The sequence below is a fragment of the Phalacrocorax aristotelis genome, chromosome Z, assembly GCF_949628215.1.
Source record: "Phalacrocorax aristotelis chromosome Z, bGulAri2.1, whole genome shotgun sequence".
In the NCBI taxonomy this organism is placed as follows: domain Eukaryota; kingdom Metazoa; phylum Chordata; class Aves; order Suliformes; family Phalacrocoracidae; genus Phalacrocorax; species Phalacrocorax aristotelis.
Genome location: NC_134311.1, coordinates 26,246,679 through 26,263,667, shown reverse-complemented (window position 1 = coordinate 26,263,667; position 16,989 = coordinate 26,246,679). Strand labels below are relative to the sequence as shown.

General features: G+C 43.1%; 1 protein-coding gene and 1 long non-coding RNA gene across 4 annotated transcripts in view; one reads left to right on the top strand and one right to left on the bottom strand.

Moving 5' to 3' along the window:
- The first annotated feature begins 965 nt into the window (after positions 1-965).
- Positions 966-16,989, top strand: part of GNE (glucosamine (UDP-N-acetyl)-2-epimerase/N-acetylmannosamine kinase) — a 36,124-nt gene continuing 20,100 nt past the window's right edge. Inside the window, exons 1-3 of one of the 3 annotated variants that reach the window (XM_075079194.1) lie at positions 966-1,115; positions 12,547-12,755; positions 15,646-16,097. In XM_075079194.1, coding sequence (XP_074935295.1) covers positions 1,065-1,115; positions 12,547-12,755; positions 15,646-16,097 — 712 coding nt within the window. In that variant the 5' untranslated portion in view covers positions 966-1,064. Of the gene's footprint in view, positions 1,116-8,807; positions 8,968-10,513; positions 10,666-12,546; positions 12,756-15,645; positions 16,098-16,989 lie in introns of those variants that run through there. The other 2 variants (XM_075079195.1, XM_075079196.1) reach the window with 2 other exon arrangements.
- On the bottom strand, positions 3,694-8,836 carry LOC142050514 (uncharacterized). The gene is made up of 2 exons (XR_012658049.1): positions 5,765-8,836; positions 3,694-5,315 (listed from the first exon to the last, which is right to left on the bottom strand). It is a non-coding gene; the product is annotated as an uncharacterized LOC142050514 (long non-coding RNA).

Below are 16,989 nucleotides of genomic sequence, written 5' to 3'. Positions count from 1 at the left end.
ACCTGCTTACTGGAGTGCTTCTGTTATAAATTTATGTGTTAGGTTGAACATGTGTGTTTCAGGAAAAACAAGCAGGAAATGAAAGAATGGCCAGAGACAAGTAATTTCTCTGCAGACACGAAGACCTGCATATCGGAGATCAAAAGACAGTAAGGAAAGAACTGCAAGTACTCCAAGATGGCCCTGAAAGTCAGGGGTCACGCAAGTGCCTACAACAGCTCTGGGCCCTGTGTGAAAAGGGTGTCTCCCTGCAGGACTCCCTTGGGACAGGGAAAACATGCAGGCCCCAGGACCCTAAAGGTGTCAGAGGTACAACTGCAAACAAGCCACAGCAAGACACAGCCTTGAAATGGTGTATGTGAAGGCAAGAAGCTGCAATCAGACTTCTGAAGTTCTGGCTGCTGCTGTCTTTCAGACCTGAGCTTGGAAGACTTGCTTGTTTGATGCAGGTGCCATACACGCTTCCTGAGCCGCTTGCCTTGGGCCAGCCTTTGGTCCCTGTCGTTCTGAATGGATCTGATTAGTCTTGGCAATGTTAAAAACACAACGTGTCATCGATACTAGCTGTTAGCATCCACAGAGCAGGCTTAGCAGCAGTAAGGCTGCCTACATCTCCTACCTGCTGTGCGTGCACAGCTGGTACCCAGGAGGGAAATGGCTCCCTGACACACCGAAGCACACCAGGAGGCAATACTGCCCAACGCGCGGAGCACCCTGAGTACAGACCCCCGTTTCCCACGCTGCCCCGCAGGGACACCGGCACAGACTTCGCAAATGAAGCGCTAAAGCCTTGGCGCCCAGCGCGCCTGACGGCCCCCGCCGCGGCTCGGGCTTATCCCAGAACAGCCGGGAAGTCCCCGCAGAACCCTGTCGTCCGTGGCCCCTCCGGCACCTTCCAGGGCCGAGCGCGGCCCCCGCCCGGCGGCGGGCGGAGGCGGTGCTTGCGGCGCGGGGCGGTCCCGGCGTGGCCCCGGGTGCCGCTCCCGCGGCGGCCCGGCGGCCCGGGCCTGGCAGCGGCAGAGCTGCCCGGGAAGCGGCTCGGCGCCGGGGTCGTGCCGACCGCCATGGGGACCAACGCGCCGCCGCGCCGGGAACCGCTCGGCCGCGGCCCCCACGTAAGTCAGCTGATGCGCTCGCCGCCGGCGGGGGTCCGGGGGGAGGGGAGGCCCCGGCGGTGCGGGCGGGGGAGCGCTCGCGGGCGTGCCCGTTTTGCAGGGGCTGCGGGAGCCGCCCTTCGTCTGCGGCTGTTACCAGGCGGGGAAGCGAGCCGGGGCGGCGGGCGGGCGGCCCGCGCCCTCCCCGGGGGAGGCAGCGCTCCGCCGAGCCCGTCCGCAGGCGGCCCGGGCGAGGGCAGCCCCGCGTGGGAGGGCGAGCCGGCGTGTGGTGAACCCCGGGAGGGAGCGACCCTGCCCGCCCGGCGAGGATGTCACGGCAGGTGCCGTCTCCCGGGCCAACGCGAGACCCGACGCTGTGCCTCCGTTTCTCCATCTGGGATTTGCGGCCGTGGCGGCTCATGTGCTGGGCGTTCACAAGTTCTCCGCAGAACGGCGCTAAATGGTTGCCCATTTGCGCCCATTCTCTCTGGATTCTCTTTTCATCATTAAGTCAACAGCAAACTATGGGGAGCTGGTGATCTTCCCAAGCTATTCCTTGTCACTGTGACTTCACTGTCTGTTATTTGGGAGATGAGAGATTAGGTTTGGACTCACCCATATTGCAGTACTACCTAGAGGGTGGTCTCCTCAGGGTTTCAGGAGTATTAATCAGTTTTATTTTGCTGATATACCAGTGGCAATGACGAATGGCCCCACCATGCCATGGTGCTGGACAGGCACAGTGGGAAGAAAGGCATCTTTCTTCCTCAGAGGATTCACATCGAAGCAGGATATGGACCAGGCGTGGGAGAAGATACATGAACGCAAGCAGGGTAACAAGGGGGCTTGAGCTCTGTGGGGTAATTTTTTAGGTAGGTTTTCTCAAAAGACATTCAGCTAACAAGTGAAATGAAATCAACGCTGAGGGAAAGGCAGAGAAGAGGCATGCAGCAGGGAGAAGAGGGACAGCAATTCCAGAAAGGTTGGGAAGGTGGCACTGGAGGGGGGGTCAAAGTGCCAGGCAAGCTTGCAGGGCATGGTCCTGATTCCTTGCTCTTTGGCCAGCGCTCACACAGCAGGAATTAGTTCTGCTGATGCTATGGCCCCAGGCTGTTCAATTGGCCACCTGTAGAGCAGGTTTTCTGGCAGCCTGTCAGCTGCTTTATGCTACCAGGGGACATGGCTCTTTCACGCAGAAAGGGTGTGGAAAAGGCATCAAGGTGATGTTTGCCAAAACAAAAGGTGTGTGCCTATTAGGCAAGGAAAGCCAGTTCCATTTGAATCTGAATGTCTTACCATGTCAGCTGGAAATGCCTCTTTCTCGGAAGTGTTTCTTAACATAGCCTCCCTTTCCTCTTGCCACCCAGCCAGCTTTGACTTCAGATTTGGCTCCAGGTCTCCCTGAGATCTGGAGATGTGGAGAAATACGATCACCTCAGATATTATCTAATGAAGGCTTCCATCTAAGACTCAGATTTAGCCTTTAAAGAGATAGATTTCCACTGAGTGCTGAAAATATGTCCGTTGTCCTTATTTTTAAGTAAGAAATTAATGGACATTTTTTGCCTTCTTGTAGCAGCGTTTCCCTATGGTGCTCTAAGTCCGAATATGACACCACTGTGTCAGTACATCAGATGCTAAAGAGTAAACCTACTTAGGGACAGAAGTGAAAATTAACAAAGCTCCCTATTCGTGTTAAGGAAATCAAGGGCGCTGATGGAGACTACAGAACATTTGCATGTCCCCCAAGACTTTAAATTAAAATGTTAGTACACAAAAACTAAATGGACTTTTTGACTTGGGAGCACTCTTCTACCAGATTTCTCACCTCTTCTGCATTGCTTCTGTAGTATATCACACTGAACAAGTCTACCTGCAGCCTGGAGAACTTTAGCTAGTAAGAAGGTTGGCAGCCCACACTAGGGGAAGTAATTAAGGAAAGGAGATTCCCATCAACACTGTGCTGGCTAGGGAAAGGGGATTTTTATGGTTATATGGTTATGTAAAACTGAGACTAGGCAGTGTCCAAGATCCCTGTAATCTTTTCCATAAATATTATTTCATGTGGTAGAAGCCAATCATATTGTTTTTCCCACTAAGTACTTAGCTCTGAAAATACAAAATGTCCTTTTGAAAATCCTGTTCAAATTGGATGATTTCTCTTACAATTTCATTGTAAAAGATTAACATGGCTCATAGAACTTTGTATGAGAAAATACAGGCATAAGAGCATGCTACACAATGTCAGTACTTCACAACTGCATTTCAGAGATACACCAGGAGGTTTCAGAAAAGGACAGGAAAAGTTAGAGGGAGAGCCTCTCACAACATGGAGTCTCACTTGCCAAACGGCAGGGATATTCAGGCAGAGTTTCTAATAATACTTTCTCAGCAGCCAGGACAGTCAGAAGATGATCTGTAACCACATGATTTTGAGTAACCTCCTACATCTTGGCACATAGAAGGCCTTGGGAAAACAGACTGCTTGTCTCTCAATGGTGCATGGTCTTTCCCAGAGGGACTCAGCATAGCCTACGGACATGCACGTTGGAGTTAGAATGTCTATCAAGGGACTTGCCCTTCCTGCAAAATCAGGAAGTATTTTAGCAGTTGCTTTTATTTCTTTGTAATTCTGGACCATCTTTCATTAAAACAGCCAGTACTACATCAAAGCTTTAATGAACATGGATAGCAAATCCAGCTGAGTCCTAAAAGTTAAGTCAGAATAACAGCAGACTCAGATGCTCTTCATATGACTTTTTTTCCAGATAAGTATCAAAAAGAAGTAAATGGCCATTTAACATGTGGGGGGTTTTTTCTTTCCTAAATGTCATCCCAAACTCCAAAGGTCTGCTCTTCATCATATACAAGGTCCTGGTTTCCTGTCCAAGTAAAGCACATTTACAGAAGGTTTGTTGGTTGAAGGATTTCTTTACGTTTAGAGATAGTACCTCTTTTAAAACTGTGTGCTTGATTTTCCTTTTCGTTGACTTCTGTTTCTTGATTGGAAAACCAAAACAATTTCTGGGGATTGCTGGTAATGAAAATAAGGGCTATACATACTCTAAACAAAAAATGAGGACATTTTATCCTTGACCCCGAATTAAAAACAAAGACAAACTTCTGTGTAATGCCTGATACAGAAAACCCTGTGCTTTGACTGGCTTTTGAGCCTTCCATTACATCTCTGCAAGCTTTTTCCAATGAAAAATATGAAATTGTTTCTGGAAATAGTTTAGGATTTAATGTCATAGTAATAGTAATGTAAATGTAATGGAAATGTAATAGTTTAGGATTTAAGATTGCTGCAAAAGTCACATGATTAAAGAAGACATTTGAATAACTCAGTTAACGATACCTATTGTGTTACAAGGTGCAAAGACAGGAGGATTTACCCTGAGTTTAGTGACAGCTACAGCTGCACTTTTGCTCATTTTATATTCTCTGTCTCTCAAAATTCCCTTATCTGTCTTAGAAACTGTAAACTGACTATATGTTTTGTGCTTTCACCACCTTTTCAATTACATTTTCTTCTTTCATCGCGTTTTTGTCATAGTGCTTTTAATAGCCAAAGTAAAAGTCCACAAACTACACACAAATATTCTTTTAATATGGAAAAAAGATGTAAATACATGTTTACTATTATCATTCTTTAGTCCTGCATCAGATCTCTGCTTAACAGATTTTTTTTTTTGTAATTATGTAGTAGCATTGTTACCCCTTAAAACTAGAAGTTAGGAATTACCAGTGAAGACATATTTCAAATATTTGTCAGCCGACAGTCACATTGAAAACACAGCTGCGTGCAAGTAGGACGGTGTAGAGCCTCAGAAGGGATAAGAAGGTGTAAAAAAAAAAGATGCTAGTTGGACAAGAAGAGCAAATAGCAACTTCTAGACCTGTCTGCAACAGAGGTATTTATTAATACTGAGAAGAGGCCAGAGTTTGATGCAGTATTCTTCCTTACTGCCAGCCATTTACCTTTCTTTTCAACACCGTATGTCAATTTTAAGTGGAAAAATTAGGCACACTTATCACTAGATTATAATTTCTGGCTCCTCCTCTCCCTTTCTCCCAACTTCTGGCCTGTTGGACTTCCTGCTCCAAGATGGCACAGCTCTTGCACCTTTGTTAGAGTTCACAAGCCTCCACAAGACCCACATGCACAGCTGCTCCTCTCTGGACAGACAACACAATCTGCTCTTAGTCTCTTTGCACCTGCTGAAAGAAAGACTGGAGTGAGGGCAGAGGGCTGCATGGTGCAGATCAGGAGAGAAGGTTAGAGCCACAGCACCACTGGTACATGGTAATTTTGGTATCTTGCATCTTTAAAATTGTGATAATCTAGTAGGAATGAAGCAGAAACAACTTCGGTTTAGCTTCCACTGAAAGCTGCATAGAGAATTAAGCTCACTCTTGCAAACTTGCCTCTTTTAAGAAATATAAACAACTTGTTATTGTGACAAAAGCCCAAAGTGACCAGAACTGAGATAGCTTAGCAGAATTTGCTTTCCGGTCTTTCACATATGAGATTCATTTGCATCCAGATAACCTGGCTGTTAATTCTGCATGGTTTCCTCAACCAAGTACGCATAACAAATAACTCTCCCACCTGTAGCTGAGGTGGAAAATGGGATCTGGTATTTGGCAGACTTACCCACTGTTCTTACCTAGTGACGACAGCTTCCAATCAAGTTGATTCCTCACTGGCTTTTGTCCAAATACTCTTGAGTATGTACAGTGGCTTTACTCATTCCTGTTGGAACATACCCCAAGCTGTTTTAAGTAAACCATGTTGACTGCTGATCAAGGCGTTTAGAAGCACAGCACAGGCCATCAGCACAGTAAGAGGAAGAATTCCATCACAAGACTGACCCCAACCTAGGCTGGACAGTACAGAATTGACATGGACAGCTGCTTCTAGTTCCTTCTGAAAATCAGCTAAGTTTTCACTTTCTTACACTCAGCAACTGGTTTTGACATAAATAAAATAGATGTAAATGAAAAGTTAAGGGAAGACGTAATTAAAGCTCCACCTCATGTCGATGTTGATTTAAAAAGACATTCCTTTGCTTTCAGGAAGGAAGAAGCAACGTGATGCTTAGCCCCAGTGCAAAGATCACAGTGCTACTGACTGTGCACACTATCCACTTCCTGGACAGTCACGCAATGACAAATCCCTTGTCAGACCACAATTTAGTATCTTTCAGGATGGGTTTCCAAAGAGTATGATCTTTGAGCCAGCTGCAAACCAAACCAGATGATCTTGGTCCTTCTGTTCAAATCTTAAGCATCATGATCTCTCTAGAAAGAAGTAAGCTCCTCATTTCCAGTATTTCCCAGCACTTCGTGTATTAATGTCCATTTTGTCCCTACAGGGCTTTTACCACTGCTGCATAGCTTTTTGATGAGGAGAAGGCCAATGAATTAACGCGAACACTGAGACCCTACTCCTCTAATGAGCCCCAGTACTGCCCCTAGGCTTGGCTAGGACAGGAGGCCATCACAGTGTCATTGGAGATTTTGAGCAGCAAAGGGTACGGCAGCAGGCAAGATTATGGGCTGAGGCTTCTCCTCCCATCTCATCTTTCTGGATAGCATTTGTCTCTGCTGGAGAGACTTGGGACAGTAACACAAGACAAACTTCATCCTATTTATATAATATGTAAGGTCTGTGGGTGAGAAGTAACAAAAAAAGAGCATAAATTTTCCCGTCTTCTGAAGCTTGTGCTGCAAGATGCTGAAACACCATTGAAACATTTCAGGAAAAAATACATCAAGCGATGCACTCATACTGCTGTAAGAATAATTAACTTTCAATGCAGTTGCTTATAGCTGCAAAAGTATTAGTATAATTCCAAATTTGTAAATATATACACATTTTTATGCTCAGATATGATTCAGGCTCTTCCTCAGCATTTTGTTTCGGTGAAACCACCTATAGATATACTGGAGAGCTTATGATAACCCGAAAGCATTTACCGGAGATAATTCAAAGTTACTTATAATGACATTTCCAGAATGCACACAGGATTTTAAGCAATGTGCAGTATGCACAAAGAAAATCTAGTGATGCAGAGAACAATGAAAACAACTTAAGCAGGACATGAATTGAACCTAAGGTGCTTTCCAGTTGCTATTAGTACCACTGGTCAGTATTTCAGGTTAAGATCCCCTGTAATTTGAGAAGTGGGTGTGCTGCAATATTCTGAAAACACTGAGGCTTTGAGGAGCTATGACTCATTGGACCACAGCTGTCTGAGGATTTTATGAATGCCACCGTAAGATGTTCTTTCTGTTTCTCTTGGGAAACAGTTCAAACTTTTAAATCCACTAGGGCAAGTCTTAAAGGCTTTTTACTTTACTTTTTAGATTACATTTCAATAATTCCTATTCAAGATCTTTTTTTAGTTGAAGACTTAAGTATTTGTTCCTCAAAGCCTTTCTAAGCAAATATTCCTAACTGCTAGAAAAGTCAACTTTTTCTCCCTAGTAAAGGACAGGAATGCAACCATTTCCATTCCTTGCATCTGTGTTTTTTTTCCAGGTATGTCAGACACAGGAGTCACTATTAAGGCTAATTTTTCTGAGAAGTAGAGGCAAAAGCAGAAGGGATTCGAGACACATCAGATATGTGTGAGCAAAGATACAGTTTGGGCTGAAAAACTATTGTCAGAGTGCAGGTGCTGGCCCTACCACATCAGGCTGTCAGGTTTCAGCCGCACAAATATGATATCTATCAGGGGGAGAAAAATGCGAGAGGAATTCTCATTTTGCTAGAGTTGTGTGACACTAGCTACCCAAACATTTAGGTGCTTCCATACCAAAAAATAGTGGGCATAGCTTGCTGTTGTTACACATGGTGCCTGGGGTATTGAACCAGGATCCAAGTCACAGTAATCCCACTAATAAGAGACCACTTTGTCCCCAAAACACATCCAGTGTGACAAAACAAAACACATCACTCTTCCAATCAACCAAAACACACCGATGATCAGCAATACTTGACAGCTCATATAACAGCTTTCTTGATTGTGTCACATGCCAATGAAGTCAACAGGATTTAAGGAGATGCTGGCATTCTTGGCCGAATTAACCCCAAAGTCACATAATTCTGCATCACGCCCAGAAACTCTTTGTGAGCTACAGGGCAGGTGCTCTGTAGCAGGCTATAGTTCCTCACAGCCTGCAAGTTCAGGCAACCTTCTTATATTCTTCCATGCATTGCTGTGGGCTGTTCCTGTCCTCGCTTTTCATCTCCTACAGGCAACCTCACAGTTCATACGTTTCTAGACAGCCCTCATTTTAAAAGCTCTTAACACGATGGTAATCCCCACTAAGCCTGTAAGATCATTCAGCAGTTTTAACTGGATTGCTTTGATGAGTACTGCACCAGGTTTATTCCACATACAAACCGCTGTCCTGACACAGGGTGCGGTTCCTCGTTGTGAAGGCGAACGGCCACGTGACCCTGCAGACACCACCACGGACAGCCCCCGTGCTCAGCACCTCCAAAGGGAGATGGCCACCGCGACGCTGCTCGCGGCTCCTGCCCGAGCAGGCCGACTCTGAGCACGCCGGGGGCGGGCGGTGCCCGGTGCCAGGCGCGCACGGGAGGCTCCGAGCCCCAGGCGGCGGGGGCAGCGCGCGCCGCAGCGAGGCCCGCCCAGCACCCCGCGGAGGCGGGCGGGGCGGGACCGCCCTGCTGGGGGCGGGGCCTTCGCGCCGGCTTGGTCTTTGATGCTCCGGGCTTCTGCGCCGCCGCTGCGGCCTCGGTGCGGGGCGAGGTGATCGCGGTGCGGCGCCGCGCCGGCTCGGCTCGGCTCGACCTACGCGGGGTGTCCGGGCACCCAGAGGGACCGGGGTCGCTCAGGTCGTGCTGCTGGGCGGGGAGGGGCGCGCGGCACGGGCTAACAGCCCGGGTGGGGCGGCGGCCGGAGCTCTGCAGAGCCGCCGGTGTCAGCGCCCCGGCGCCGGCGCGTCATCGGGCGGGAAGTGCTGCCCCCGCTGCGCGTGGGCGGTGTCGCGGGCAGCGGTGGGGGGAGGAGGGCGCATGCGCATGGGCACTGCTGCGAGGGTGGGTGCGGGGCGAGGCGGGCAGGGCCTGCGCACACGTGTGCGGAGGGGCATGAAGCCCGTGGGCCTGCGGGGGTGGTGTGTGCGCGGGTGGGCTCTGGGGTTTAGCGGAAATGGCTGTGCCAAGGCCCGTGTGCGTGTGCTGGGGAGATGCAGGGTTCTGTAATTCCTGCAGATGGAGAGGTGTGCACGAGTCTTCTGAGGGAATAAAGAGAATGGCGTAGGTGTGGGTGTATACACGTGTTCTTTTGCTAGCGTAAATGTTTTGGTTCTTCAGAAAAATACGTGTTAAGACTGACACCAGTAGAGAAACTGCATATGCACCAAAGCCTGTGTGAAGCTTACTTGCAACTTTTTCAGTTAGTTGTGGTACAAAGGTTTGAGGCAGTACTAAAAATAATTCTGCTTTGGGGTTTACTGAAACCTAATGTTAACAGAAGTTGAAATGCACAAACAGTATGAATTGCTTTTGGTTCTGGTCAGTTCATATGCCTTTGAAGCATCTCCTCATCTATCTCTGAAATTATTTCAAGAGACCATTTTTGCAGCCAATAGCAGCTGTAATTGAGTGTGATCTGTGTGGCAACAAAAATGTGTGATCTAGTGATTCAGTTCTGGTAGATCTGTAGTTAATGTGAACCACAAAATATTTTTTTAAATTACTTACAGACTTATTATTTTAGGAGATGGTATTTTCTGTTGCTTTGAAGGATTCTAGAATTTTAGATGTTGCTTGAAGGCTAAGGAGTACAGAAAACCATTCTGCTTCTTAAAAGCCTGATTTGCATAAATGAAAAGATAACCGATTAGGCAGAGTGATGGTTCTTGCTCAGGCAGGTGACTCGGAGTAGCAGGCTTCTGGTAAACTCACTTTTGTCGCTTCCTTATTCTGTGCCCTTTTACTTTGTCATCTCAGTTTATATAGTATGGAGTATGTGTGCAACAGTGGCTGACCTGAAGAAGCTTGTGAGAGGTTTGCTTCTAACTACACTAACATTATTCATGCAGTTTGAAAGACAAGTGTATAGGGATCTCAGAAGTGTCCTTCACATATTAAGCATTATTTTATTTGATTTAGTAGCTGGTTTTACATATTCAGTGACAGGATGTCCTGCTCAGAACCATCTCCAACCGTCTCCATTTTAGAAATGAGAAAGCAGTGGTTCTGATAAATCTGAATCTAGCTAATGTGGTCTCAGGTTTCACTCAGTGATACAGCATAACATGCTTTCTGACCCACCTTTATACAGTATCAAAAATCCTGCAAAGTATTCTTTCTAAATTTTCAACATGAGGTACTGAATTTCTTACATCCATTTAAAATCTTTCAGATCTATTGGACAAAAAGAAAGACAAGCTTGAATTAAAACAGCCATCATTTACGTACATAACTGCAGATGTTTTCAGCATAAGGAAATAATTAATTTGCCTGAAGGATTATCATCTGACCCTTTGAAAGTGTACAACAGTGATTAATTAACATACTACTTTTGAAGTAAGGTTCAAGTATAATTTCAAATCAAGGGGCTCAATGTAAGTCAAATAGTATCTATTACTTTATGACTGAATCCATGGGACTCAGCTTTATTTGTTATGATAGGATTCAAATGCTGAAGTTCCAGGCTGTATCTATTCTACTGAAGTTGGTTGGCATAGCCGTAGCTGCTTTGTTTGAGTAAATGAGAAAGGCCATTTCTTATGAGCTTAGTCATGGCAGCCATCTTTGCTTTTTGCCACTTCAGTTTCATTCTGAAAGGTAAACTGCTCTCTTGGGAATCAGGATTGTTGGAATTAAGCTAGAAAAAACATCACTGCCAGTCATAGTTTTGCAGAGCCATAATGGATTGCAAGTGGAGACTAGAAATGTCCCTTACCTTTGACGACGAGGGGTAGATTCCTGATCCCCCTAACATGATTATTATACTAAAACATTGTTTCGTTATGTGTGATAAAACCTAAACTGATCTGTGTTAAAGATAGGGAGATCTTTGAAAAGTTCCTGATTTTTTTCAAGTTTCATAAGAGTGGGATGCCACAATAGCCTTTCTTTTAAAAATTTACTGAAAGAAGATTAAATGTAATATAAAAGATGCATAACATTGGATGTCAGTATTGTCATGCTTGCATAGCAGCTTCCCAGAAAGAGCTTCTCTAGCTGTCAAAACCAGTAGAGATTGATACTGCTCTAAGTCAGAGACGAGCAATCCTTGTGCATTAATCTGGAAAAAGTTTACTTGCCATTAAACTGGAGTAAAAATCTGACATAATGTTAGATTTCATACCAAAAGGATGGTACTTACTTAAAATCCAGTTATTTTTAGAAGGAGAACAACGAAAAACTTATAAATACCTGGCCTGATACTCTCTACTACCAACTTAGTAGTTTCTGTCTGGGGGGAGAGGAAATTTGGGTTATTTTAGGGGAGTTATTGCTGTATCCTTTTTTTAATAGGCTTTTCTTTTTCTCTAAAATGTTTTTTCTAATTGCTAAGTGAAAAAAAAAAAACACCAGCAAGGCAAAACAGTAAAAAGAGGAGAGGTAACCATTAAAGTTGTTATATAGTTTTATCAGCTACTAAACAAGCTGTAAAATTGGACTAGAGGAAGCATTTTATTACAGTAATTGTTGATGTTGTTTGTGAAAATACTGTTTCTATGACATTCAGTTGTTAGAAACACTTTTTATTTTCCAATAGCCTCCAAATTGCCTGATGATAATCATCATCCTTTTTTGTCTACTTGTCTCCAAAAGTTGCTTTCTTATTGTAACCTGATATTGTATTGTTGAATATCTTTATGTACTTTGGCCTGCAAAATAGTATGGAAGGGTTTAGAAGTCAATGTTTAACTCACTTTACCTTCACCAAAGTATGTTTAACAGGTGCATGAACCGACTGGGGCAAAAACTTTCTCTTGTTGTTTACAGAGTCTGTCAGTGGATGTGTCTTTTAGCCGTTTGTTCCATTGTGTCATTTTGGAATATGAGATTTTATTTTTCTTTCATTTACTAAGGTACCAATGATTTTTCCACTTATACAGAAGTTTCCATCTGAACAGGAAAAGGTCATTTTACTGTTTAATTATAGTTGAGCTTCATAATACCTAAATACTCTTTATATAGAATTTTTATATATTATTTATATAAATAGAGGTATTAAAATTAAGTTAGTTTTATAAAAAAAAAAAAAGCCCTTTTCTAAGATCTTCTAATAATAGGTTCTGTAAGGTATCAGTTGTCTTTTATCAATAGATGAGTTAGTATGTGTCCGCAATTGTGGGCTGCGCTTGTGTATGCTGTTCATGAAGTGTACCGTTTACTTGCTATAAAGACCATTATTAATGCTGCTTCTTTCCCCCCACCCCCCTGTTATTTCAGGAAGTGTATTTCAAGAATCTTTCAAAACAGAAACAAAAGGAAGTCATGGAGAAGAATGGAAACAACCACAAACTTCGTGTTTGTGTTGCTACTTGCAACCGTGCTGATTATTCAAAATTAGCTCCCATTATGTTTGGTATTAAGGCAGAACCACAGTTCTTTGAGCTTGATGTCGTAGTGCTTGGTTCCCACCTGATTGATGATTATGGGTAAGGTGAATATTTGTATCTGTCAGTATGTTTCTGGGGTGTTAGTGATAACATCATGAATGTTAGGTAGCAAAATCCTTGTCATCATGAATGTACGCAACAAAATTTTAGGGTTTTTTTCAGATTTTATTTAATTTTGCAGCTCCTTCTGATATTGCATTTTTCTGTATTTTTTTCAACCAACCTTGGAATTTTAGAAAGTCTTGGGTAAATGGTGTAACTGAGATATTCAACAGGATCACAGGCTATATGAAGTGAGAAACTCAATTCATTCAGATTTTCCTGAGAATCTGGTGATTATTGAATGAAAATGTGCTACAGTTTTTAATTTTCACAGAGAAAAGATAATCTTCATTTTTGGTTGCAGCTCTTTCGCTTTGTGTAGTTGTTGGAGAAAGTGCTTATATATTTCATATCCCAGGGGAATACTGTTAGTTCTTACTTCCAGGACTGTGGAGGAAGCAAAAGGTGATTGTCTTTTTCTGACAAAACAAACAAATATATTTAGATATGGTTCCGCAGGAGAGATTAGGGTCGGTCCCCTCCCTAACACCCTCTAAGTAAGCACTTAGATGGCCTGCCTGCATCGATGGAATGTCTTGGTCCAAATCGCTTCCTCTGGAAGGACTTCCCATGTCCTGGATGAATATTCTCCTGTTTGCTGGAGAAAAGGCAGAAAGAACAGCATGCATGTTCTCGCTGAGGTTGTGGTTATTGTTGGGTTGGTTTTGCTCAGGCTGTTTTTTGCAGACTGCATTTACCAGATTGGGCCCAGTAAGTGAAATAGATAGGAAAAAACACACTTCGCAAGTCAAAATCAGACTTTAGCGTAAGGCTTGCAGCGTATCAGCATTGTTGAGCTTTTAGAAATGTGATGCATAACTTCAAGTAAAGACACTTTTTGTGCTTTCCAACAAGGTATGTTGGCACTTTATAACTTAGGGTGTGAGGAAGTTGTATTGTCTCAAACTACTAAGACTGCTGCCCATTCTCAGTATAGTGCTCTGTTCCCTGCTGTGTACTGGACATTGTTTCCATCTAATAACCTGACATGGCAAGGTGAATTCAACACCACAAAACTAACCTGATTAAAAAAAAAAAACCAAACCAACAAATAACCCAATCAAACTTGTGCCAGGTTAGCATGTTGAATTGCGTCCTGTCTGACTGGAGCAATAAGGTAATCCCAATTCATTTGCTGAGGAGGAGAAACATGGCCCTGGTTTTTCTGTAGTCCTGAAGCCTTTGCTGTCTGCAAGACTTGTGCAAAGTAATATGAAATGCTACTTTTCCAGTTTCAAGGTATTTAACACCTGTCTCTCTCTCGTAAATGGTTTGTAATCCCCAAAGCAATAGAGATTTTGGTCTCTCAAATGTTTCTGTTTAGTTGCTTTGTTATAAGTATTCTTAAAGGCTGGTACTGCATAGGTTTTTTTGTCAGGACCTAGCCCTGCACTCCTTAATCTGGGGGATCCCAGAGAATTAGTGGGTTCTCAAAAGATGTGTGTTCCAGTGATTTGAGTAGGGTATTTGACATTAGCAGAACTCAGAGGATGGTGATCTTGTGAAATGTTTCTTACGGAAACATTTGGATGACAGTAAAAGAAACAAACACCAACACTGCAGTCTTGTTTATTCCCTAGATTTTGACCTTTCAGAAAGGAAAGAATATAGAAGAAAAGAGAAGAAAGCTTTTTGAAATAAATGGACATAGTAGGGAAAAAGACAGGTCTATGAAGGGTGATTGTGAAATGAGTTGGAAATGTAATCCAGTTTATGCTATAAAAATCTGAGCTGCTTCACTCAGTTACACGAAAAGCATTTGCCTTTTTAAAAAAACAAATTACTTGACAAGTTACTTGTAGGAATATATCCCGTTGTTACAGCAGTAAGCAGAATTGAGTAGATAGATAGGATTTTCTTCAGTTACGCAGGATGGAGATTGTTTCTTTACCTGAGCTGCAGCACTTTATGAAGTCTTTGCTATCTTAGCTGAGCTTGCAGATCATGAGATATTCGTTTGCAGAATGTGAATAGCAGATTTAATTAAAATTAACTCTGATTCAAATCAGTTTAAAAGTGTAATCCTTTGAATAAGACAGTGAATGTGTTGAAGACAAAACTGGATAACTTCTGGGTTTTTTCTCTCTTATTCCAGTCAGAGCCTGCAGACTACTTAGGTCAGGTTTAGTGAATGTGACAGACAAGTAGTCTTATAGAGCTGTGTGGTCTTTCATATTTCAGATATGTAACTGTAAACAGTAACAATTCTCAGTATTCAAGGAATGGTTTAACTTTCTCAATATGGAATGAAGCTGGTATTATGTGTGGAAGAACTTTTTTCTTTAGTGTGGAAGCCTGTTTCCTTTGAACTTAAGACCTTAAGTCTGGGATTATATAAGTCTTGATGCAACTCAAATACAGAATCTGAAAAAAGGATTCTATCTGCTAGATGTTTTCCTTGAACATAAAAGAAACATAAAGCTTTGCATCGTATCTGTTGTATTTATACATTTGTCCAGCAGAGTTGATATATGGTGAGGGGTCAAAATACCTTTCCTGAAAGGAAATCATGCCATATCTATTCTCTGGAAGTCTCTGCAAACACACAAGCAGAGAGTTTGATTTCTCAGGGTTTCCGGAAAATGTTCAGCAAGGCTCCTCGTTAAAGGTGTCTAGAAAAACTTCATGCTTGGAGTATGAGGGAAGATACTCATAAGGATGAGGACATTCTATTAAAGTCTTGGAAACTAGATCCTCCATGAAGGAGATGTGATAAGCAGGCCTTTGTTCAAACCCAGTACGACTATTCTAATATGCAATTATGTCACACTATGTTGCCATAAAACCAAGTTGTATTTACGTGTAATCCTTTTTGTCTTATCTTCAGTAATACCTATCGTATGATTGAACAAGATGACTTCGATATTCATACAAGATTGCACACCATTGTGAGAGGGGAGGATGAGGCAGCTATGGTGGAGTCAGTGGGCCTTGCATTAGTCAAGTTACCAGATGTCCTGAACCGCCTGAAACCTGACATAATGATAGTTCACGGGGACAGATTTGATGCTTTGGCCCTGGCCACATCTGCAGCCCTGATGAATATCCGCATTCTTCACATTGAAGGTGGGGAAGTCAGTGGGACCATTGATGACTCTATCAGACACGCTATAACCAAACTGGCCCATTACCACGTGTGCTGCACAAGGAGCGCAGAACAACATTTGATAGCCATGTGTGAAGACCATGACCGCATCCTTTTAGCAGGCTGTCCCTCATATGACAAGCTTCTCTCTGCCAAAAATAAGGACTACATGAGTATTATACGCATGTGGCTAGGTGAGCAGTCCACTTTTTATGTTTTTCACACCTTTCAACAGTAGACAAACTCAATAGGTTATCAGTCTGTAGGATCTGTTGACCAGTGGCTCTGAGAAAAGTACAGGAAAGAAACAGATGGACTTATTGCTATTAAGTTTAAATTTGCTTAATTGCAGATGATTATCAAGTAGCTTCTTCTCAAAAAATTAGTGTGTTTAGTAGTAGTGTCTAGTATTTCTTTCTTTCTAAATTTTCTTTTGATCTGTGTTTTACCATGTGCAGCTGGAAAGCTACAAATCTGTCCTAGTAAACACATCCAGTCCTTTTGCCAAATAAAAAACCATTATTCCTTAAATGGGTAATTTTTCTGAGCTGAACAATTTAAAAACAATAGTCTCACGTGAACAGTTATTTTCATGTAAAGGATGTATTTTAATAGAATCAGAGCTATTCAGGGCTAATCAAAAAAATCAGAGGGAACTTATATTATGAACATTCTTTTGGGGAACGTACTGCAACAGGGCAACATGCCAAAGGCTTTTGGTGTTTCATGTTCATTTACTTACAAATAATTCCTGTAAACTGTGGGGTTTGTGTTACTTTTTATTTTTACAAAGCAATCTCCTATATGGCACATTAACCTGTGTAGTTGGAAGCTGGAATATGCGTAGATCAGTAGGTGAATATTTTGCAGATAAACTTTTTTTATCAAATACACTAAAACAAGCATGACTGACTTTTTTAAAGCAATGGGAGTGAAGTCTTTGCTTGAGGGTGGAGAACTGACAGAAAACCTGAGCAGCTTCAGGGCTTTCATGTTATTCCAGATTTACACAGGTGTGAAAATAGGCTCTTGACCCTGGTCTGCAAAGCTTTAGATGTCAGCCTGCAAGTTAACAGTTTGTTGGGG